At 45.2% G+C, this 20,745-nt stretch overlaps 1 protein-coding gene across 2 annotated transcripts in view; it reads right to left on the minus strand.

The window, feature by feature from the left end:
- Window positions 1-15,986: 15,986 nt before the first annotated feature.
- CYBRD1 (cytochrome b reductase 1) overlaps window positions 15,987-20,745 on the minus strand; it is a 29,993-nt gene continuing 25,234 nt past the window's right edge. For both annotated transcript variants that reach the window (XM_075529310.1, XM_075529309.1), the window contains one exon: window positions 15,987-20,279. In XM_075529310.1, coding sequence (XP_075385425.1) covers window positions 20,037-20,279 — 243 coding nt within the window. In that variant the 3' untranslated portion in view covers window positions 15,987-20,036. The remainder of the gene's footprint in view (window positions 20,280-20,745) is intronic.

Raw genomic sequence — 20,745 nt, forward strand, 5'->3', positions numbered from 1 at the left:
AAACGCATTTAATATGGTGGATTGGGAGAAGAAATGGATCTTAGACATGTCTTGATTTAAGATACCTGCTTCCTAGAAACACAACAAGCGTTGTGCCTGCAGAAGACCCATAACAAACAAACAAACAAACAAAACATATTGTTGAGAATGAGGGGGTCAGAGCAGAGACGCAAAGCCCATCTGTAGACAATGGGACATCCCCCCACAGAGAGGTCACAGGGAAGGGATGAGTCAACCAGGGCGCAGTAATAATACCAAGGAAACACACAATATTCCTCTGATTCCTTGAGGCTTCCTCACCCCTAACTGTCATGACCCCAGTCCTGCCTTTCACTGCAGGCTAGACCGGAGCATGTGCACAGGTACAGATAAGAGATAAGAGCTCATGACACAAGGAACCCAGGAACAGAATGGGAATAGTGATACCAGAAGGTAGGGGGAAGGAGAGGAGGAAGGGGGAATCAATCCCAATGACCGACACATAACCACACACACTCCCCTCCAGGGGGACAAACAACAGAAACATGGGGGAAGGGAGATAGCACTCAGTGTACGATATGAAAATAATAATAATTTATCAAGGGGTCACGGGGGAGCGGGTAGGAAAGAGGAGCTGATACCAAGGGCTCAATAGAAAGTAAATGTCTAGAATAGAATGGTGGCAACATATGTACAAATATGCTTGATACAATTGATGTATGGAATGCTATGAGTTGTCAGAGACCCCAGTAAAATGCTCTTTTAATTAAAAAAACACAGAGTTGTGCCTGGACGTGAGGTCAGGGGCACATGAACCACAGAGGAAGTTAGGGTTGTCCAGATCTGCTGAGGTGCTTAGGGATTTTTGCAATAGACCATTGACAGTGACCAGCTCTGAGCTATGGGATTTAGGGATAATTTTTTTTCTATCAACTTGTCCAAATTTCTTACCACCGAACATGCAATATTCTTTCCTAATGAATGTTATTCAAACAACACATCTGTCCATGTTGTAGAAAGATGGTGGTTTACATGATTTGGTTAAAACACAGACAACGGACGCATGTTTATGCATTCATTTTTTTCTCTTGTGAAGTCATGTTTCCTGGCCCCAAATGTCATGTTGCCCAGGAAACACCCCAAATTGCTGAGCATATTCATTACCCTTCAGATTTTCAAGGTAAGCAACCATGAAAATAAAAGCATTCTCATAATGAATGCATAAAAAGCTATTTCTGCTTTGTTCGCTTGATTCTTGAGGCGTGAGGGGGTTTCTAAAAGTTTGTGGAAAATGCAATGAAAAAAAGGCAATTTCCCAAGAACTTGAGGCCTCCTCATTTTACCGATCCCATCTATAAAAACGTGGATATTTCTCTTAAAAATGATAACCTGAGAATAAAGAACACTCTAAAAAGAAATGAGAGTAAAACTCTTTTTCTTTCAAAAGAAGGCCCAAATGAACTAGCTTGAAGAAACACATTCTTGGAAGTGGTTATTCAGTTAAATCTTAACGCTTTTCTTCTGGAAATCATGATTTCCTACACAGTCAGGAAGCCCGAAGATGAAGCGCAGGTGCTTTCAGTGCAATGGGGCGCCGTCTTCACACTGACGCAAACAGTCAGTATCGCCTGGGAGCGTGTTCAACATGCAGAATCACAGGGTTCCTCCAGAGCTACGGAACCAGGACCTGCATGTTTACAAGCTTCGCAGGTGATGTATCTGCACATTGATGTTTGAGAACCACTGATCTGCAAGTGTTCTGGTTCACTCTGAGTTGCCGTATCTGACAGAATTGGCTAAGAGGGATCCAGCTGTTCTGGAAGGTATCCTGGAATGGGAAGGATGGTCAAGGAGCCCCTCTTTCTGGTGGCTGATTCATCAGGCAGTCCACCCACTGGTCTAGGGTAAACATGAAGGGTGGGGAATTATTCAAACACATGGTCAAGACTGTAGGTGAAAAATGGTATTTTAGGAATTCATTGAGATATTCCTCATGATAGAAAATAATTGGAAGCCTACCACTGGTGACAAAGACTTAGTCAAATACATGATGGTGCATCTAAGGGCTGTGTTGTTGTTGTTAGGTTCTCTTGAAACTGTTTTGAATTCACTGTGACTTCACGTGACAGACTAGAATTGTCCCGTAGGGCTGTAAAATCTATGGGAGCACATGGAAGAAGCACACCAGCCTGTATGATCACGAGGTGCCGAAGGGATTAGTTATCAGTTATCAGGCATCAAAGAGCAAAAACATCATATTATTGTGTGCTCACCTCCCTGATACGATCGCTGAAGACAAATTGGTGCATAAGCAAATGTGGTGAAGAAAGCTGATGGTCCCCGGCTATCAAAAGATATAGTGTCTGGGGTCTTAAAGGCTTGAAGATAAACAAGTGGCATCTTGCTCAGAAGCAACAAAGCCCACATGGAAGAAGCACACCGACCTGTGCGATCACGAGGTGTCGAAGGGATGAGGTATCAGGGATCAAAGAACAAAAAACCAAATCACTGTGAATGAGGGGGAGTGCGGAGTGGGGACCCAAAGCCTATCTGTAGACAATTGGACATCCCCTTAGGAAAGGATCATGGGGAGGAGACGAGCCAGTCAGGGTACAGTGTAGCAACAATGAAACATACAACTTTCCTCTAGTTCCTAAATGCTTCCTCCCCCCACCACTATCATGATCCCAATTCTACTTTACAAATCTGGATAGACCAGAGCATATACACAGGTACAGATAAGAACTGGAAACACAGGGAATCCAGGACAGATAATCCCCTCAGGACCAGTGGTAAGAGTGTGATACAGGGAAGGTGGAAGGAGGGTGGAGTGGAAAGGGAGAACTGAGTACAGAGATTTACATATTACCTCCTCCATGGGGGACAGACAACAGAAAAGTGGGTGAAGGGAAATGTCGGACAGTGTATGACAAAATAATAATTTATTATCAAAGGTTCATGAGGGAGGGGGGAGTGGGGATGGAGGGGGGGGAAATGAGCTAATGCCAGGGGCTTAAGTGGAGAGCAAATATTTTGAGAATGATGAGAGTAACGAATGTACAGATGTGCTTTACACAATTGATGTATGTATGGATTGTGATAAGAGTTGTATGAGCCCCAATAAAATGATTTTTTAAAGTAATACTAGGTGGGTAAACCAAATGTTTAGAATTAATAAAATGTTCTAAATTCAATGCAAAAAAAATCTACTGGAGTGGATAGCCAGGCCTTTCTCCCATTGAGCCACTGGGTAGATTTGAACCACTAGTCTTTTAGTTAGCCCTCAAAATTACATCACAGGGAGTTACTCCTTAAGGTTTCTGTTTGGGATGATGAAAAAGTTGTAGAAAGGCATAGTTGTGACAGTTGGGTAATGCATGTGCACACACACACCTACACACACATCCCAGAAGAACGTTAATTGGCATGGGGAAATGTCGACATGGTGATGCTGGTGAACAAAGCTGAAGACGAAGCCTGGCCTGAGTCTATCTTCACTTGAAAAACTCAAAAGTTGTACAACCATTGTGGGAAGAGATATGGCACTACCTGAAACAACTGGGAATAGATTTCCCGCCAGACCCAGCAATATCTCTGCGGAATACATACCCTAAGAGACAGCACACGAATGGATGAGCGCTCTCCCATGTTCATTGCAGCACAGATTACAATAGCCAGAAGATGGGGAAAGCCCAATGCCCAACAGAAGAATCGATAGCGAAACGTTGGTGCATACACACAATGGAATACTATACATCCCTAAAGATCTACGAAGCGTCTCACGACACGGACGTTCTGCTGAGCAAAGTCAGTTAATCACAAAAGGACAAATGTTGCATGAGACCACTACTGTAAAGATAAACACCAAGACAAAGATGGGCATTCCAAGGGGACACACGTTTTGGAGGTTCCCAAAGCGGGCGGGCAAGGGTGAGAAGACAAACGAGTGAGCCAGAAGGTTGGCAAATAGAGACTCGGAAGTAAAGAAGGACGGAGGCCCTTCCTGAGAGGAAGTGCCGCAGGTGTAGAACACCAGGCTGGGGACTGAGGAGGGGGTCAACGATTGCGCTCAGAGTTGATAGTTTGAAATGTAGCCCCCTTACCTCATCAATAATATCTGAACTATAACCTCCTACCTAATTTTCAATTAAAATGGCTATTTAAGAAAAAGAGGAACATACAAGGGTAAGTGAAAAACGTACAAGGGTAGGGTTCTAGTTCAGACATACAGGGGCTTATTCCAGACAGTGGTGTCGAAGCGTGTCTACCGTGGGGGAACGCAGATGGAATGCACCTGTCTTAGTGCCGTGGGTGCTCCGAAGAACGCAGGGGCTTCCGCAGGGCTCTGCTGGACCGTTCCGTTCAAGGTGGAATGGAGGTCAGGTTTCTTGGAGGGGAGGTCTCAGAGTGGTCTTCTTGAGAGCGTATTTTTGAAGACACAGGACAATCCTGTCGACGTATTATCAAGCAGGTTCAAGAACACAGAAACGATGCTGGTGAGGAACCAGCCAGCAAAGCTGCATGCGGGATTTTTGTTTGTTTTCCATCTTGACAATGACTTGCTCTTTCTTTGAGGATAGCAAGCGTTGTCCTACGAGAAGGGTGTTGGGAAGCCTGCCTCCGGCTCCCCCTTACCCCTCCCCCCCCCCCCCCCCCGGCTCTGGCCTGCCCCTTTTTGCCCCTCGGACTCAGAGCACAGGAAACGGAGCACAGCGCGAGCTGACAGCGACGTGTGAGCGAATGAAGAAAACGTTCCCAAGCCGCGCAGCTCCTCTTGATGCCGCTGAATGATGGAATTGTGCAATGTGTGAATCCCATGCCAATTAAACTGCTTCTGAAAAGGACCACAATGTGAACCCCTCAAGGAGCCCCAAACTGCCGTGCGGACGTGGTATACATTAAAGAGTGCTGAATTCTTTGGGGGAAAGGATGTAGCTCTGTGGTCCCTGCCAAGTTCCAAACCCGCTGCTCTCCAGGTGACTCTGCCTGATAGTGACCCCCTAGGCCAGAGCGAAGTGTCCCATAGGATTCCCAACCTTGTCGTCTTCATGGAAGCAGACGGCCTCATCATGTTCTGTGCAGTCTCCGGGGCTTCAAGTCAGTCACCTGTCTTTCAGTTAGCAGCTTGGTGCTTTAGCCACCAGCCTCTAGGGCTCCTCCTTCCACGGCCAGACGAAGAGTATCATCAGACAGAAAAGTGTTCAAGACATAGTCTCATACTTTGGGCCACATAGAATGGAAATGTATTCCAACGAAAAAAATTCTATTCACTCGAATTCAGTTGCAACTAAGATTCAGTAGTGACACTAGCTTTCTTTTCTGTTGTTATGATAAAATATTTGTCATTTCATGGTGAAGTGAGAATACTGACTGATTAAGTCCCACCAAATGGGACTGGGTGGGCCCAGGCAAATAGGGCGTGGAGGACTAATTCGGAGACCAGTCAGTTTTGCGTTTGTCTGAAGCCACCTGAGGAGCAGGAACAGGAGAATGCTGGGCCCTCAAGAAAGAAAGTCGCCAGGGGAGCAAGCATGAGACCCTGGTCTGAAGCAGCAGAGGCCGCAGAGAGGAGGAGCTGTGCTGCTGAGACGAGGTGGCAGTGAGGCAGGGTGACAGGTGGTAGAAGAGGTAGAAGCCAAGGGACCATGGGATCCCACCTGCGGACATGAGGTAGGCAGGGTTCTGGAGAGAAACAAAAGCAGGACTCTTTTGATGATATACAGTAGAACCCCGACCTTGACACTAATTCGTTCTAGGAGTGCCGAGATGCAAGGCAGTCGAGTTCCGAATCAATTGTTCCCGTAAGAAATAACTAAAAACGGATTAAGCCGTTCTTGACCACTAAGTGTTTACCCTAGCCTTGCCTTTTTATACAAAACATTACACAGAAATTTCAAAGTAAATAAGTTCAGAGTTAAATAACATAATTTAAATAGAAACACAACATTAAAAAATTTTTAACAGCTACAGTATGGCCCATATCTTGAGATTGATGAGGATCTGGATCTGTGGACATGGATGTGGAGAGGAGAATGGAGAGAGAGTCATTGTTTGGAAGGTTAATCCCCTTCCATAAAATCAACTGTAGCTGCTTTTCGGGAGATTTTTTTTCCCCCTTTCTTTTCCTTTTTTCACTAGGACCTGGCTGGCTTTCTCTAAAAAACAAAAAATAATAAATCTGTCTAATGTGGTCTGCTCTTGGCATCTCTTCATCTGTTTTCTAAAAGGGTTTACTAAATATCATCAACAATATTGATAACACAGTTAAGCAGTTCCTTATCATGATGATTCTTTCAAAAAACTTTCTGGGACCCATATTTTTAATCTAAAAACAGTACCAAAAAGCCACAAAAATCTAAGAAAATTATAGTAAGACGTTTGGAAGACAGCCACAAAAGGCTTAAAAAATACACACTAACAACGCCGAGCGATCAAAACATGAACTGCTTTTAATTACAAAGTTGGGTCGGATTCCGATGTTTTGTTCAAGCTCCGATGCAAAATTTTCTTGACATTTCACGTCAAAATCTGATTACTCGAGTACTGATGCGATCGAGTACCGGGGTTCTACTGTATATACAAGAAGATACGTTTATACAACGAGAAGGAATATGACAGCTAATTAGGCCACACAGCAGTACAGAGGGTTCAGTTCAACTCACTTCTGTGGAATAGTTGATATACTGGAAGTCCTTCAACTCATGAGGGCTGCTGGGTCCAAGGTCAAGGAAGCAGACAGCACAATCCTCCCTCGGGCAAGGCAAGCAGAGCCTGCCCACATTCAGCAAACAGCAGGATGGTTCACCAATTGTCAATAGCTTGGGAGCTTAGTGAAACAGGCCTGGATGGGATGTCAGAAATCAAACAAAGCAAGGGGACCCGATCCACCAGCTTCAAGCTCAGGTCTCGAAGGAGCCTCAGACTCTAACGACAGATTTCATGGGCTGGCTTGGCCCACAAGTGGTGTCACTCACAGGTTGAGGCAGAGAATTAGCTAAAGCATTAGCATGCTCTTATTACCCGAGAGCAAGAGAGAAGGGGGTGGGCCTTGCAGTGCCATTTATCTCTTTGCCCTCCAATCAAACTGCAACTTGATTAATCTCACATGTTCCTATTGGCCAGGTTGGCACAATAAACCTAACTATCACAGACAACAATTCAACTCTATGTCCCAAGACTCAAAGCCAATGCTACTTCTGCTCACTACATTGTTTCTGAAAACAAACAAATGAACAAAAAACTCAACCACACTTACTGCTGTCAAGTCTATGCCGACTCACAGTGACCCTATAGGACGTTGTAAAACTACCCTGTGATTTTCTGAGACTGTAGCTCTTTTTTTTTTAAATCACTTTATTGGGGGGTCTTACAGCTCTTGTAACAATCCATACATCCATTGTATCAAACACATTTGGACATATGTTGTCATCATCATTTTCAAAACATTTTCTTTCTACTTGAGCCCTTGGCACCAGCTCCTCTTTTTTATTTTTTTTCTCTCTCCCCCACCCACCCATTCTTGTGGATCCTTGACAAATTATTAATTATTATTATTTTCATATCTTACACCATCCGCTGTCTCCCTTCACCCATGTTTCTGTTGTTCGTCCCCCTCGGGGGTGGAGTGGTGGTGGTTATACATGGAAGTAGAAAAGTCATTTTTTCTCCGAGTAGCGGCTGGTGGTTTTGAACTGCTGACCTTGCAGTTAGCAGCCCAATTTGTAACCACTGTACCACCAGGGATCCCACATTGTGTCTACTGCTCCACATTTATGTTCTATTTGCAGAAGGCACTTTTCTAGTTCATAGTTCTTTTTCTTCATGCATCTCTGGTATGTTTAGAATGTTTGCATCTTAGGGGTGGGAGGGAGTCTTGCTTTACATTGAAAACTGGGCAATGTCAGCTCAGTAACTTCTTTGGGGGACTATCCTGCTTCAGAGTTCAGAATGTTCACATCAGGACAAACTCGGTGGGTTAGAGACAAACTGTGCAGCCCGAGTCTTCGTGCCAGGGTTTTGAGCGGACTCTGGCTTTAGTACTTCTGCTCTCCAGGAAGAGACCACTGAAACCAGAGGAAATGTCCCTGGTCTCCATCCAATTCTGATTGCTTGGAAGATTGAAGTGTCTACCTCCTGATATAAAAGTGTGCCACTTTAAAATTTTTCCCATGCCTCGTGTCATCTGAGAACCAGGCATCTTAAATAGAATAACTTTTTTTTTCAGAATGATAAAGTATTTCATTATCAGCTGCACCAAAAAAAAAAAAAAGAGAGAGAGAGAGAGAGAGAAAAGGAAGCACGCCACTTGTCTTAAGTATCAAATAATTGTTGTATGTAATAACTTGTGATTAATTTGTTGTGATTAAACATGAGCTATGTTTAATTAAATGATCACAATGTTTTCCTAAGACCCAGAACTAAAAAGAAACCAGCAAATCTAATTTAGAAATTGGAAGCCTTGGTGATGAGGCAGGCAGGAGCCCTTAGCGGCCCTTGGCTGCAGCCGTGACGTGACCGCCACCTGGTGTCGATTCCTAAGAGCGCAGCCAGCGCTCACGGGCTCCGGGAGCAAGTGATCCACCACCCAGCCGCCTGCAGTCAGTCACGCTTTGATAATGCTTCAGCTGAGCTCACTTATTACCTGGGAAGACGAAGGGCCTGTGAAGTGTATTATGGGTTTGTGGTGTTTATTAATCCACAACAGTATTGTTTTTGATAGACAACCTACGATTAAGGCTAATAAAGGACTCTGGGAATGTGGACACGATCATTTTGTTGGCTGGAGAACAAAGGCAGAGAAAGTCAGTAAATAGTACCTGGATCCTCTCGTAATTACGCCATCTCACAAATTACTGTTTTTCCTCTTCCAGCCCACAGTCTGTCATTCTCAAAAGTATGATATATTAATTTTTAGCTAAGCAATACCCGCAGGGAGTAATCAGAGTCGACGCGGTACAGGTGCCGCTGAAAAGGTTACTATGTTTCCAATGGAAAAGGTTGCTATTGGAATTATTTATAAACGACGTGAGAACACTGAATATTAACCAAGCGATTTTCATCTGCTTATTAAGACTCAGGAGATACATAGGCACCGAATCAACATATACCTGTCATTCTGGCTGACATTTGAAAGGTCAAACGTTCTCCCCACCTTCAGAGGGCGGTTAGGAGCCCTGAGGCACTGAATTACTAACTGCAAGGTCAGCGGTTTGAACCCTGCGCGGGCGCTTGGCTGGAGGATTTCGAGCCGCACACGCACTGCGCCTCTGCCCCACGCGGTCCCTAGGAACCCGAAAGGCAGCGGCTCTGAAACACGGTAAGCCTTGTGCAACTCTTCTGACTAGGATTGAACGATTAAAATGTGGGATGTGTGAAGCATATGGCAATAAAAACTTTAAAAATAAACTCTGGGGCTTTTCTCTTTAAAATTTAATTTAAATGTAGTTGTTAGGAGAGAGAGTGATATGATATTGATGGTGCTTGACAGAAAGACAGGCAAAGCCCTCTCCTAGCTGAGCCATCACCCATCTCCTTTCTTCCAGCACCGGGAGGTTTCCACACCCCTGGATTTGCTGTGTATTTTCCCAGTGTTTTGCAGTGAGGATAGACCCGCTCCAGTGGGGTTTCCTGTCTGGGAAAATCTTAGGGTAGCAGACCTTGGGTCTTCCCCATGCTGTGGAGTGGGGTTAGACTGTCCACCTTGGGGGTCATGCACAGGCCGCTTGCGACATCCAGGGATCTACAACACCAGCACAAGATCACCCCCAGTGTTTAACCAACCCAAAGCCAGAGTGGGCTTCTAAGACAGAGTAGAACTGCCCCCGAGGGGTTTCAAGCTGTAGATCTTATTGGCACAGACTGCCACATTTTGGGATAGCTGATGGATTCGAACGGCTAACCTTTTGTTTAGCTAACCACCGAGCCACCAGGGCTCCCTCAACATTTAAAGAGGACAACGAAACTTGGCTTAAGGGTCTCCTTGTCCCAGAGAAATGTGCCTTGTGAATGGAAATGTCCCCCCAGAACATCTAGATTTGCTCTTCGTTCTGAATCCCTACTATAAATACCACATTGATTCTCTTTATACACACACGGAGACAATATTTTGATTTCAAAGAATAATGGGACTTGATTTAAGCTTTTTTTATACTAACAATACCTTCTATTTGCATAGAATATGACAATTCACAAAGTACTCTCTTCTACATTATCTCCTATCAGCTTGTGAAGTAATTAGGACAAAATATTTTTATTCATTTAAAACTGCTGTGGGGGTGGGTATCTGTGCTTGGGTGGACCTCCCTAACCACTCCGAGTGCAGAGGGCCTGGCTTTCTGTTTTCCCTTAACGAATGGGAATGTAATTCGGCACGTGTTCGTGAGAACTCGCTGGGGCCCCTGGGTGAAGGGCTCAAGCACTGGCTGGAGAGGCAGGGCTGCGGCCCAGAACCAACCCTCCGTTGACCCCAGACTCCAGGCAGCACACTGCCGCCTTGTCTGCCTCAGTGCACCCAGAGTGGTCACTTTGCTTGAGGTAAGAGGCAGAGATGTCCGTGAGAAGAAGCTCCCTCCCTGGGAGAAAAACAATGAGATTTTACATCTAGATTTTCTTTTTCAAACCGAAGCAAATAACCCTACAGGAAACTTGAACAAGGGAAACCTTACTTTGATCCAATTCATCTGTTTTCTCATCTGTACATTTTTAATGACGTTATAATCATTCGAACCTGCCATTCTAATGTACAGTGTATCATTTTCTTATGACTACATTGTGTTCATAAATGTGATCTTTTGTGGGAAACGAACACTGAGGGAAATATGACTAGGACTCTGTTCCCTAACTTTTAACACAGGGACTCTGGAAAGCTAGCATTCCACGGTGGGAAAGCCTCCACTTTGGTAAGTTAGAGATAAAGTCCAAGTACATTATCCTGCTTTAAATATCATTCCCACAGATTCTCCCCTAACAGCTATGCTGCCTTATAGTGAGCACGTGGTTGATTCTGTCTCCCTATAGATTCTATAGAAGCAGAGATTCTTGTTATCCTCCTCCCACCTCCGCACCCTTCCCCCCTCATGCCTTCCCCCAATGCAGTCTTCGTTTTCCTCACCTGTGGGCTCAGGGACTTTACTGTGGCTACCACCTACCTTGTGATGTATGTAACTACTGAATAGGCATGTCTGCTCAGACCTGGCTGCTGAGATCATGGCCGACCCAGAGGTGAGCTCGCTACCTTAAAATGTATCTGACTCCTTTATTTTATCTTCTCTCCTACCTATCCCTCCTATTCTCTAGGACTTTATTATAATCTTTATAGATTATCACCGTAACGGACCCTGCGGTTGTTAGAGGCTGGTTTGTTCTACCAATCTTTCAACAACCAAAAAAAAAAAAAGGTGTTCTTTGCTCTCTTTTGGCGCTGCAGAAACGAAAGCTCAGAGGATGATGACAGGTTAGAAAGTGATGCCGCCGAGGCCCATAGGGTGCCTGTAATTTATAAGGGACAACAGATTGTAATTCTACCCCATGTCATTGAGATACGGAGACATTCCAGTAGCAGCTGCAACATCTGGCTTTCACACAAACCACCTCACCATGGAGTGACTTCAAACGATTACTACATTTATTTTGCACATGAAGCTGTAATTTGGGCAGGGCTGGGTAAGAGCAGTTTGTCTTTGTTCCCTTGGCATCAAGGGGGCAGCTTGAGACTGGGGATTTGGGATCATCTGAAAACTTCTCACTCCTATGGCTGGTGATGGATGTCAATCATCGGTAACTAGCTGGGACCTCAGCTGGGATCAGAGCCCGAATACCTCCACACAACCCTTTCAGGTGCGTGGCGGTTAGGTTGTGAGAGAGAGAGAGAGCTGACCAGCCTACAGCGAGTCTCTGAAGTCACATGGTATTATTACCATCGCATTCCATTCCTCAGAAGCATGTGTTTTCCAGGTGCTTGTTACTAATGGACCCTTGCATTTTATTGATAAGCAGCTTGAAATTGTTGTGGCATAAGGGAAAACAACAAAATTACTATCTAAACCCCTCGCCAGCGAGTGGATTCTGACTCCTCGTAATGCTATAGGACAGAGTAGGGATGTGCCCCAGGGTTTGCAAGCCTGTAATCCTTTACAGAAGCTTCATCTGTCTTGTGGAGCAGTGGGTGGGTTTGAACCGCTGACCTTTCCGTTAGCAGCTGAGTGCCTGAACCACTGCATCCCCCCCTGAATTTGAACTTCTGTTCCGAACCCCTCTCTTTGCTTTGATGAAAATTATTCTATAAAATCTTTAATCTGCACATGCAAGAATGGTAGGCGGGCACCATTCTATTGTCTCTTCCCACCAGAACAAGCCAGTTCTGGTCTGATGGCAAAGGAGGTGATTGCTCATGGGGGCAACCAACCGAGCTTCCCATTTCCTCCTCCTCCTGACTCTCCTGTGTGACGAGAAACCAATTGTACATTGGCTGGCTGCCTGCCAGTTTTTAGGACCCCTGCCCTCCTCAACAAATTAGGAGCCGAACAGAAGCTCCACAACCGATACTCGGCCGACAAACTGGGTGTCCCATGAAACCATGGTTGAAATCTCCCAAGGCAAGAAAGCAATGACCATGGAGGTGATGCTTGCTTACACCCAAGCAGCATCCGCCACACCACCCCTCCTTTTTAGCGTCGCTTCGCTGTTACTGAACGTGGCACAGAAAGTACAGAGAATTTCTCTGAGCCTCTCTCCACCACATCCCCTCCGCACAGTTCCTCCATTGACTGACATCTGGCGTGAACACTGCACGTTTGTTATCCACTGAAGTCCATAGTCTGCGCTCTCTTGGCGGCCCCTGAGGCAGAGCGGTTCCACATCGCGCTGTGACCTGCAAGGTCCAAGTATCAAACTACCAGCCGCTCAGTGGGAGAACGGCGGGCTTCGACTCCAGGGAACAGCGGCGGTTCTTCCCTGTCCTGCAGGGGCGCACGGACTCCGTGGTTTGCATAAGCATTCGCTCTTCATGTTGCCCGGTCCTATGGGTTTTGACAAACATGATGTCATGTATTCACCACTACTGTATCTTACAGCATCATCTCACTGCCTTGAACGTGCCCTGGGCTCCCACCTATGCACCTCCCCTTCTTCCCCCGGATCTTTCCACTGTCTTTACAGTTTTGCCTTTTCCATACTACCTTAGAGTTGGGATCGCACGGTAGGTTCAGACTGGCTTCTTTCACTGAGCAGACTGCATGTAAGGTTTTCCATGGCGTGTTGCAGCTTGCTAGCTTATTTATTTTTATTGCTGACTAGTACTCCATTGCAAGGAGTTTACCCACTTACTTATTATGGAAGGACATCTCGGTTGCTTCCAATATTTGGCAATTATGAGTAAAACTCCCATAAGCGTGTGTGTGCAGGTTTCCATGTTGATGGACATTTTCAATTTATTGGAGTAAATACCTATGAGGGAGAAAATGAGGCTTTCTACTCCTTGCAAAGATTTAAAGTCTCAGAACCCACAGGGGCCGTTGCACCCTGTCCTACAGGGTCACTGTGAGTCAGCACTGACTCCATGGCAGTGAGCTTGAGTTTGGGTTGTTGTTGTTTCGATGCCTAGGAGGACAGTTGTTAGACCGTCTGGTAAGCTTCTGTCAGCTTTGTAAGGAGCTTCCAGCGGCCTTCCTAAGGAGCTGGGCCATTATACAACGAAGGATGGGTGCTGTCGCTCTGCCACCCAGCAGTGCTTTGGAGGTTAGCCATTCTAATAGGTGCCCCCACCCACCCCCAAACAAGCCAAACCCACTGCCATCTGGCTTGTTTCAACTCAGAGAGACTCTACGTCGGGTGTCTGAGACTGGACATCTATGGAAACACAGCCTCATCTTTCTCCCCTAGAGGGGCTGGTGGATTTGAACTTCCAACTATGTAGCTGGCAGCCTCATACCCACACCACTGCACGACCAGGGGAGTCGTATCTTCTTGTTGCTTTCATTGTTCATCTCTCTACGGCACCTAATGGCTGAGGAGCTTTTTTGTTTTTCTCCACAACTTCTACACGTATAATTCAGTGCCATTGATTATAATTATATTGTACAACCATTATTGATATCCTTTTCCAATTCATCCCACCACCATTAACATAAGCTCAACGCCCCTAAGCAACAACGCTTCCCCCTTCACCCGTGGCAACCATAGGTACGTTTGGTTGCTTTTATTTTTTCCCAATAGGTTTCTTGATATCGTATTTACATGTCCTACACTTCCATGGGTACATTGCTTCTAGCTCTCCCTTTCCACTCCTGTCTGGCACAAAGGGCCTTTTTGTGTATTTATTTGCCATCTGTATATCTTCTTTGCTGAGGTGTCTGTTCAGTTCTTGTGTCCAAGTTTTGGTGGGTTATTTTCCTGTTGAGTTTTAACAGGGTTTCCATATCTGGAATACCAAAACCCAATCCAAACCGCTCCCAGGAGTGCATTCCAGCTCCGAAGGACCTGAAGGCTGTGACTCTTCATAGGAAAAGACAGTTTTATCTTTCTCGAGGAGCAGCTGGTGGGTTTGAACTGCTGACCTTGCAAGTAGCAACACAATGCTTACCCAACGATGCAACCAGGGTTCTTCTGAAATAAAATTCTAGCCAAAACCTATGTCATCGAGTCAATTCTAACTTCTACAGTACCCCTGAAATGAATAATCTGAGTCTGTGACAAGACACTGTGATTTATAAAAATTCACTTTACATACACTATTACAGGCCTATGATATAAGAACGGAGCCTTGGTGGCATTGTCAGGTAAGCATTGGTCTGCTAACCACAAGGCTAGTGGTTCAAATCCACCAGCTTCTCCAAGGGAGAAAGCTGAGGCTGTAAAATCTCTACATGAGCTGTCTGCTCCCATAAAGATTTACAGCCTCAGAAATCCTATACTGGGTGGATAGGAGTTGGAATTGATTCGATGGCAGTGTGTTTGGTTTGGGTTTAGTGCAGAGGATTAGTTTCATAATGATGACATGAGATCAAATATCACTAACATTTCCCAGGAGACAAAGAGTAGATTGAAAAGGACTAAACAAGCCGTCATATTAAGAGTAGTCTGAGTATTGCTGCTACTTAAATGTTAAGGACCTTTTTTTATTTGGAAAACAACAACCACTAACAACAACAACCACCAAATAATTCACTCATCATGAAGTTTGTTCTTTATCCAAGACAAGTTACTGAAAACACAAGAGTTGAATGATAACCGGCATTCCTCTTCTATGACGATTTCCCAGTGGACCAGCATCTGCTTTAGGTGCCTATGGGAATGGCTCCCAGCTCCACACAGCAGTGTGACTCCGGAGTCGGATCTCATAGGGCGGGCAATAGCATGACCATTTTAAAGCATGTCTCTCGTACTTTTAGCAAGACAGAAAATATGATGTTCAAAGCATACTTTGTAGAGAATTTGATAGTATTTTCAAGAAATGGATATTTTTTTAATTACCCCCATTGAAGATATGAACACACCCACAACAGTCATGTGGTGGTGGGTAGTTGTCTTTGAGTCAGCACAAGACCCAAACCAAACTAATGGCCATGGAGTTCACCCGGACTCATAGGGACCCTCCAGGCAGAACTGCCCCTGTGGGTTTCCGAGGCTGTAACTCTTTATGGGGGCAGAAAGCCTCCTGTTTCTCCGGGAGAATGACTGGTGGGGTCAAACTGCTGACTTAGCATTTCCCAGCCCAGCGGGTAGAGTGACCCCGTGCACAACAGAAGGGAGCAATGCCCGGGTCCTGCACCGTCCTCAGAGTGTTCTGCTGGAGCCCCTGCTGCAGCCACTGAACCAATCCATCTCCTTGAGCATCTTCCTCTTTCTCATGGACCCTCCATCAAGCACGATGTCCTTCCCCAGGAACGGGTTTCTCCTGCTCACACGCCCCAAGTCTGTGGGACAAATTCTTGCCCTCCTTGCTTTTAAGAAGCATTCCAGCTGCCTATACTCTTTAGCCCGGACAAACGGATAAATCACCACACACGAAGTGCTTCCAAATGACTTTTATTATGATATAAAAACAAGTCAGGGAAAAAGAATAGATGCATATGTTTCCTACAATAGTTATAACATATTCAGGTTATTTTTTCATAAGTGTGCTGAGATAAAAAAGACATTAAAAGATAGAAATCTTAAGGAACAATCTGAAAAGGACATGTTTTTAGGGGAAAAATATTGCAGTTTATAATAACATCCAGAAAAAAAGAAATATGTAGGAGTCCACTTAGCCAAGGAGATGAAAGACTCGCACACCAAACATGACAAAACATCGCTGCAAAAAAAGAAAGAAAAAAAACTAAAGAAGACCTAAGTAAGTGCGAAGACATCTCGTGCCCATGGGTTTGAAGACAATATTGTTAATACGACAATCCTCCCCAACACAATCCCTCTCAACGTTTCCCCAGTTATTTTTGCAGAAATTGAAAAGCCGGTCTTCAAATTTAGGTGGAATTGCACAGCGCCCAGAATTACGAAAGGGAAAAATCTTTTCTTTCCCGCTTAAGGTTGTCAAGTACCTTGTTGGAAATAATGAAGAGACCTGGAGTCAGTACCTCCCTATGTGCAGCTCTAAGATGGAGCGGTTGGGGTTTTCGGTTGACTATAAAAAAATTAAAACCAGGCCAAGGGAACAATTCCATGTCATTTGCACTAAGCCCAGCGTGAAGATGTACTGCTTCCGTTGTGCGCTCCTTTGGCTGCAAGCACTGCACTGGTAGGTCCAGCTCAGCAGCGGAGCCGAACGACCGTGCGATGAAGCGCTCTTTTATTTTGTCCTCAGAAAACAAAAAGCGGAACCGCTTGTCAGTATTCCTGAAAAGTGCGATGGCCTTCTTTGTCACTTGGTGGGGAGGTCTGAGACACTGTTTCCAAACAGCCCTGGCTTTCAGGAAACCACACACGGCCAAAGAAACAAAGTGCTCTGGAGGGAGGGTTCGGGTGACAAAGGACACAGGAAGCGGGACATTTCCGATGACATTAATTCAGAGTATAATCACTTGAGTTTCTCAATAAAACAGTCGGGAGGGGGGGGAAGGGGGGGCTCTCATGTTGATTTAGATGAGTGTTAAAATAAAACTTTCTTTTTCTGAAATTAGATTATGGGTTAGCCGAGCCAAGCCCACTCTGCAGCTGATGCAAGCTATGATTATTTGGGGAGATTTCAATCACTATTTTGGCAATTGATACCGCAGGCTTTCTTGCCGTCTAGTCTTCTTGCGGGCCTTTTTAGAAGATATTTTGGAGGGAGATGCTTTAGGGGGGAAATATCCGCTTTTGAAAGATAAAGGTGCAATTATCATTAGACTAAAAACCCATTAAAACGAACGTCTCAAACAGAAAAGGGTTCTAGATATATTTTACAATGCATTGTTTTCATGAGGGCTGAGAAAGGAAAGAAGCTCCTATAATATCTGGAAGATTACCCTCACGTTGGCCCACAGGAGAGAGAAAATGGGCTGGGGTGAGGGGGGCTCAAATACTTGGCAATGGAGTTGTTCTAGTGCCAAGTTCACAGTGGAGAACTTTTCACTGATAATGACTTCCTTGGCTTGCAGGAAACGGGCTGGCAGCCTTCTTCTTCCTCAAGGTTGAATTACTGTCCCCTAGACAAAAACCTGGATTTTTTGGCATCTGTATGTAATGAAATATCTGTGTATCCAAATATATGCGTGTGTGATGATGCAGTTACTCCTTCCATGTAGCACCGAGATTTCGTTTGTAGCATGCTCTTACTAGCTGCTGTGGGTTTGCTTCTGACTAATGACGACCCCAGGTGTGTCAGAGTAGAACACCACAGGGGCTTTCAATGGCTGCTGCTTTTTCTGAAGACGATTGCCAGGACCTGCTTCTAGGCACCTCTGGGTGAAAAAAAAAAAATCTAACCTTTAAGTTAGCAGCTGAGCACATTGACCATCTGTACCCCGAGAGGCTTCTACTTTGTAGCACATGCTAATCTATTGAATTCAATTAGGCCCACTGTGTGCCAGGCACTGGGTGGCACTGAGGGTCCTTCTGACGCTGGTTAACAATTTTGGAAACAGAATTCATTAAATAAACAGAATCCATTAAACAGTGTCGTGGTGAGGGGGTCAGGATTGGTTGCTGATGACTGGTTACTGGAGAGGATAATAATAGTACACACCTCATAGAGGTTTTCCAGGTTCTCCATTCACTAAGAACCTGAAGCTCCAAATGCCCCCGAAGATTCCACCCCAATCAAGAAAGACCCTGGCCATTGCCGGGAGAAGGCCGGCCAGCAGGGAGGTTCTCTGGGCATTTTCCTTGGGAAAGGGAGCCTGCAGGTAAAGACGCCGCCCTTAAAGACATCACTCTACTGCCACTGAGAGCCATTCACAGGTGAGTCTAAGGTGTATATTCTGTAGATACATAAAATCAACAACAAGGAAACCTAGCATAGTGAAGTGGACCAGGGACCCAGGAGCCAGACTGCTGGGTTTTGCGTCTCAGTTACGCCATTTATGAGCTGGGAAACTTTGGGACCAGCTGCTGCCCTCTCTACATGGCAAGCCCCTCATCGACTCTGAAGTGGGGCCAATAGTAGTACCCACCTCACGGAGCTTTCTCTGGGAATGACCTGAGCTAATATTGGAAATGCGTTTTAAATAGAATAGATGAAAGTGTTATATGTAAGTTTTTTGGGGTTTTTTTTTAAGAATAAAAATGGAAACCTATAGAAAAGTGCCCTCTGACATCTGTAAAGCTGTTTGGTTAGGCATTCAAAATTATTCTCACGCCAGGCTGCTAACCGTTAAGGTCAGCAGTTTGAACTCACCAGGTGCTCTGAGGGAGAAAGAAGAGGCTTTGTAGGCCTGCAGAGCAGTGGTTCTCAACCTGTGGGTCAATAGCAAAGTGACACTTATGAAGTAGCAACGAAAATAATGTTATGGTGTGTGTGGGGGGAGTTGGGGGGGTTGGGTTTCACCACCACATGAGGAACTGTATGAAAGGGTCACGGCTTCAGGAAGGTTGAGAACCGCTGCTGTCGAGATTTGCAGCCCTGGAAATCGACAGGGGCAGTGCTGCCCTATCTTGGGCGGCCGTGAGTTGGAATTGGCTGGAGGGCCGTGAGTTTGGGAGGCAGGTTTGTATTCGAGGGAGCTTTGGGAGGTGGTGCTAGAGGATTTTCTGGGCCTGACTTGAGTTTTCCGCAGTCATCCGGGGTTCATGAACTGCCCCAGAGCAGCCTTATCTAAAGCCTCTCAAAATTTAGAGCAGCTGGAGTGGGGAAGAGAGCCCGGCCCTGGAGAAGAAAGAGCTGTAGTTCTAGTTAGTTCCCTAATTTGGAGAATGTTCTCTGCGAGCATCCTAATCTAAATCTTGGCCAGAGACTCGAGATCTGACTACAGTTTTTCCCACTCGATGGCTTTGGGCTTTGAACTTGATTTCTGGACTCACTGGGCTCTCAGGACATGACCAAATGCTCAGAGCTTATTACATTGCCAGCATCCAGGTGAGCCAGCTGAGACCCACACACCGAGCCTCTAGCCAGTGTAAGGCAATGTGCTAAAGGCTTTGGTCCGCAACAAAAAACGCCTAACATAACCACCACGTGGATCTGATCAATTTAGATGATTTCTGTTGATCATGTCCTTTCCAATTCAGGTAAATTCAGAGGTCCAGGTCCACACCTACTCTTTCAAGAAATCCGACTTTAGGATTTAAAGTAAATCCTGACACTGTGTAAGCTCAGTCATCGTGTGACTACTTAGGAGAAGCCATGGTAAAGCGTTCGGCTGGTAATCAAAAGATCAGGGGGTCCACATCTACCAGCTGTTCAGCGAGGAGTAGCTGTGCCTGTCTGCTTCCCTAACGATTCCAGCTAGGGGCCAGTGCTAGTCTGTCCTCTGGGGCTGCTGTGAATCACAATCGACTCAACGGCAGTGGGTTGGGTTTGGTTGGGTTTGGTTTAGTGGGCGTAAGGCTAGTTGGTGAAAGCAGAGTTGTAGCTGCCAGCGTTTCACATCGTGGACCTCTGCCCAGCATCTTCAAGGGTGAAGTTTCTTTTCCTCGCTGCTACTTCATTGTTTAACTCTGAATCCGATTTGTCCCCATTGTTGTCCAAGTTTACTGCCCGGGCGCCGACCACTCCCTCTGTGGAACCTCCGTTGGGCTGAAGAAGGACTGAAGTTGGTTCTTTTGGGCGCTTCCATTGTGGTCTGGTGACGATCCAAAAAATGAGGGCTCCGAATACCAGGATGAGAAGGCCCAGGGTATTTGCAAAAATTCCTTCTGGTAGGAATGAACTGTATCCTGTACTTTTCCTAAGAAAAATGAGAGCGTGTGTTCAGTGACACATAGGGTGATGGAGAAACATTCAAAACAGTCGTGAAAAAACACCCCAAACAGTGTTTAATCTAACTGTTCAAACTGTACATTGCAATGTAAAATCCTGATACTAACAAAAATTTGAAACTCTGCTTCAGTCCAATCAATGATATACCATGGGATTGATTTAAAAGATCGTCATCATAATAATTCGTTCCTGTGAGAAAGTTTCAAAAAGTTTGAGGGAATATTGATTTAGAAGTTCTACCAACTTTTAGGAGTTATCTCACATAGTATTTTAATATAGTATCAGGAAAACCTGTGTCACTGAAGAATAGACAAATGAGTGAAAATATATACTTCCAATTACAATTAAGATTAAAAACATGCCTATCAAATAGACTGAAAGGGAATGAATGACTTTAATAGTTGTTTTCAAAGAGTGGTAGGGCCTATTAGACT

This window comes from Tenrec ecaudatus, chromosome 13 (genome assembly GCF_050624435.1).
Source record: "Tenrec ecaudatus isolate mTenEca1 chromosome 13, mTenEca1.hap1, whole genome shotgun sequence".
Taxonomy (NCBI): domain Eukaryota; kingdom Metazoa; phylum Chordata; class Mammalia; order Afrosoricida; family Tenrecidae; genus Tenrec; species Tenrec ecaudatus.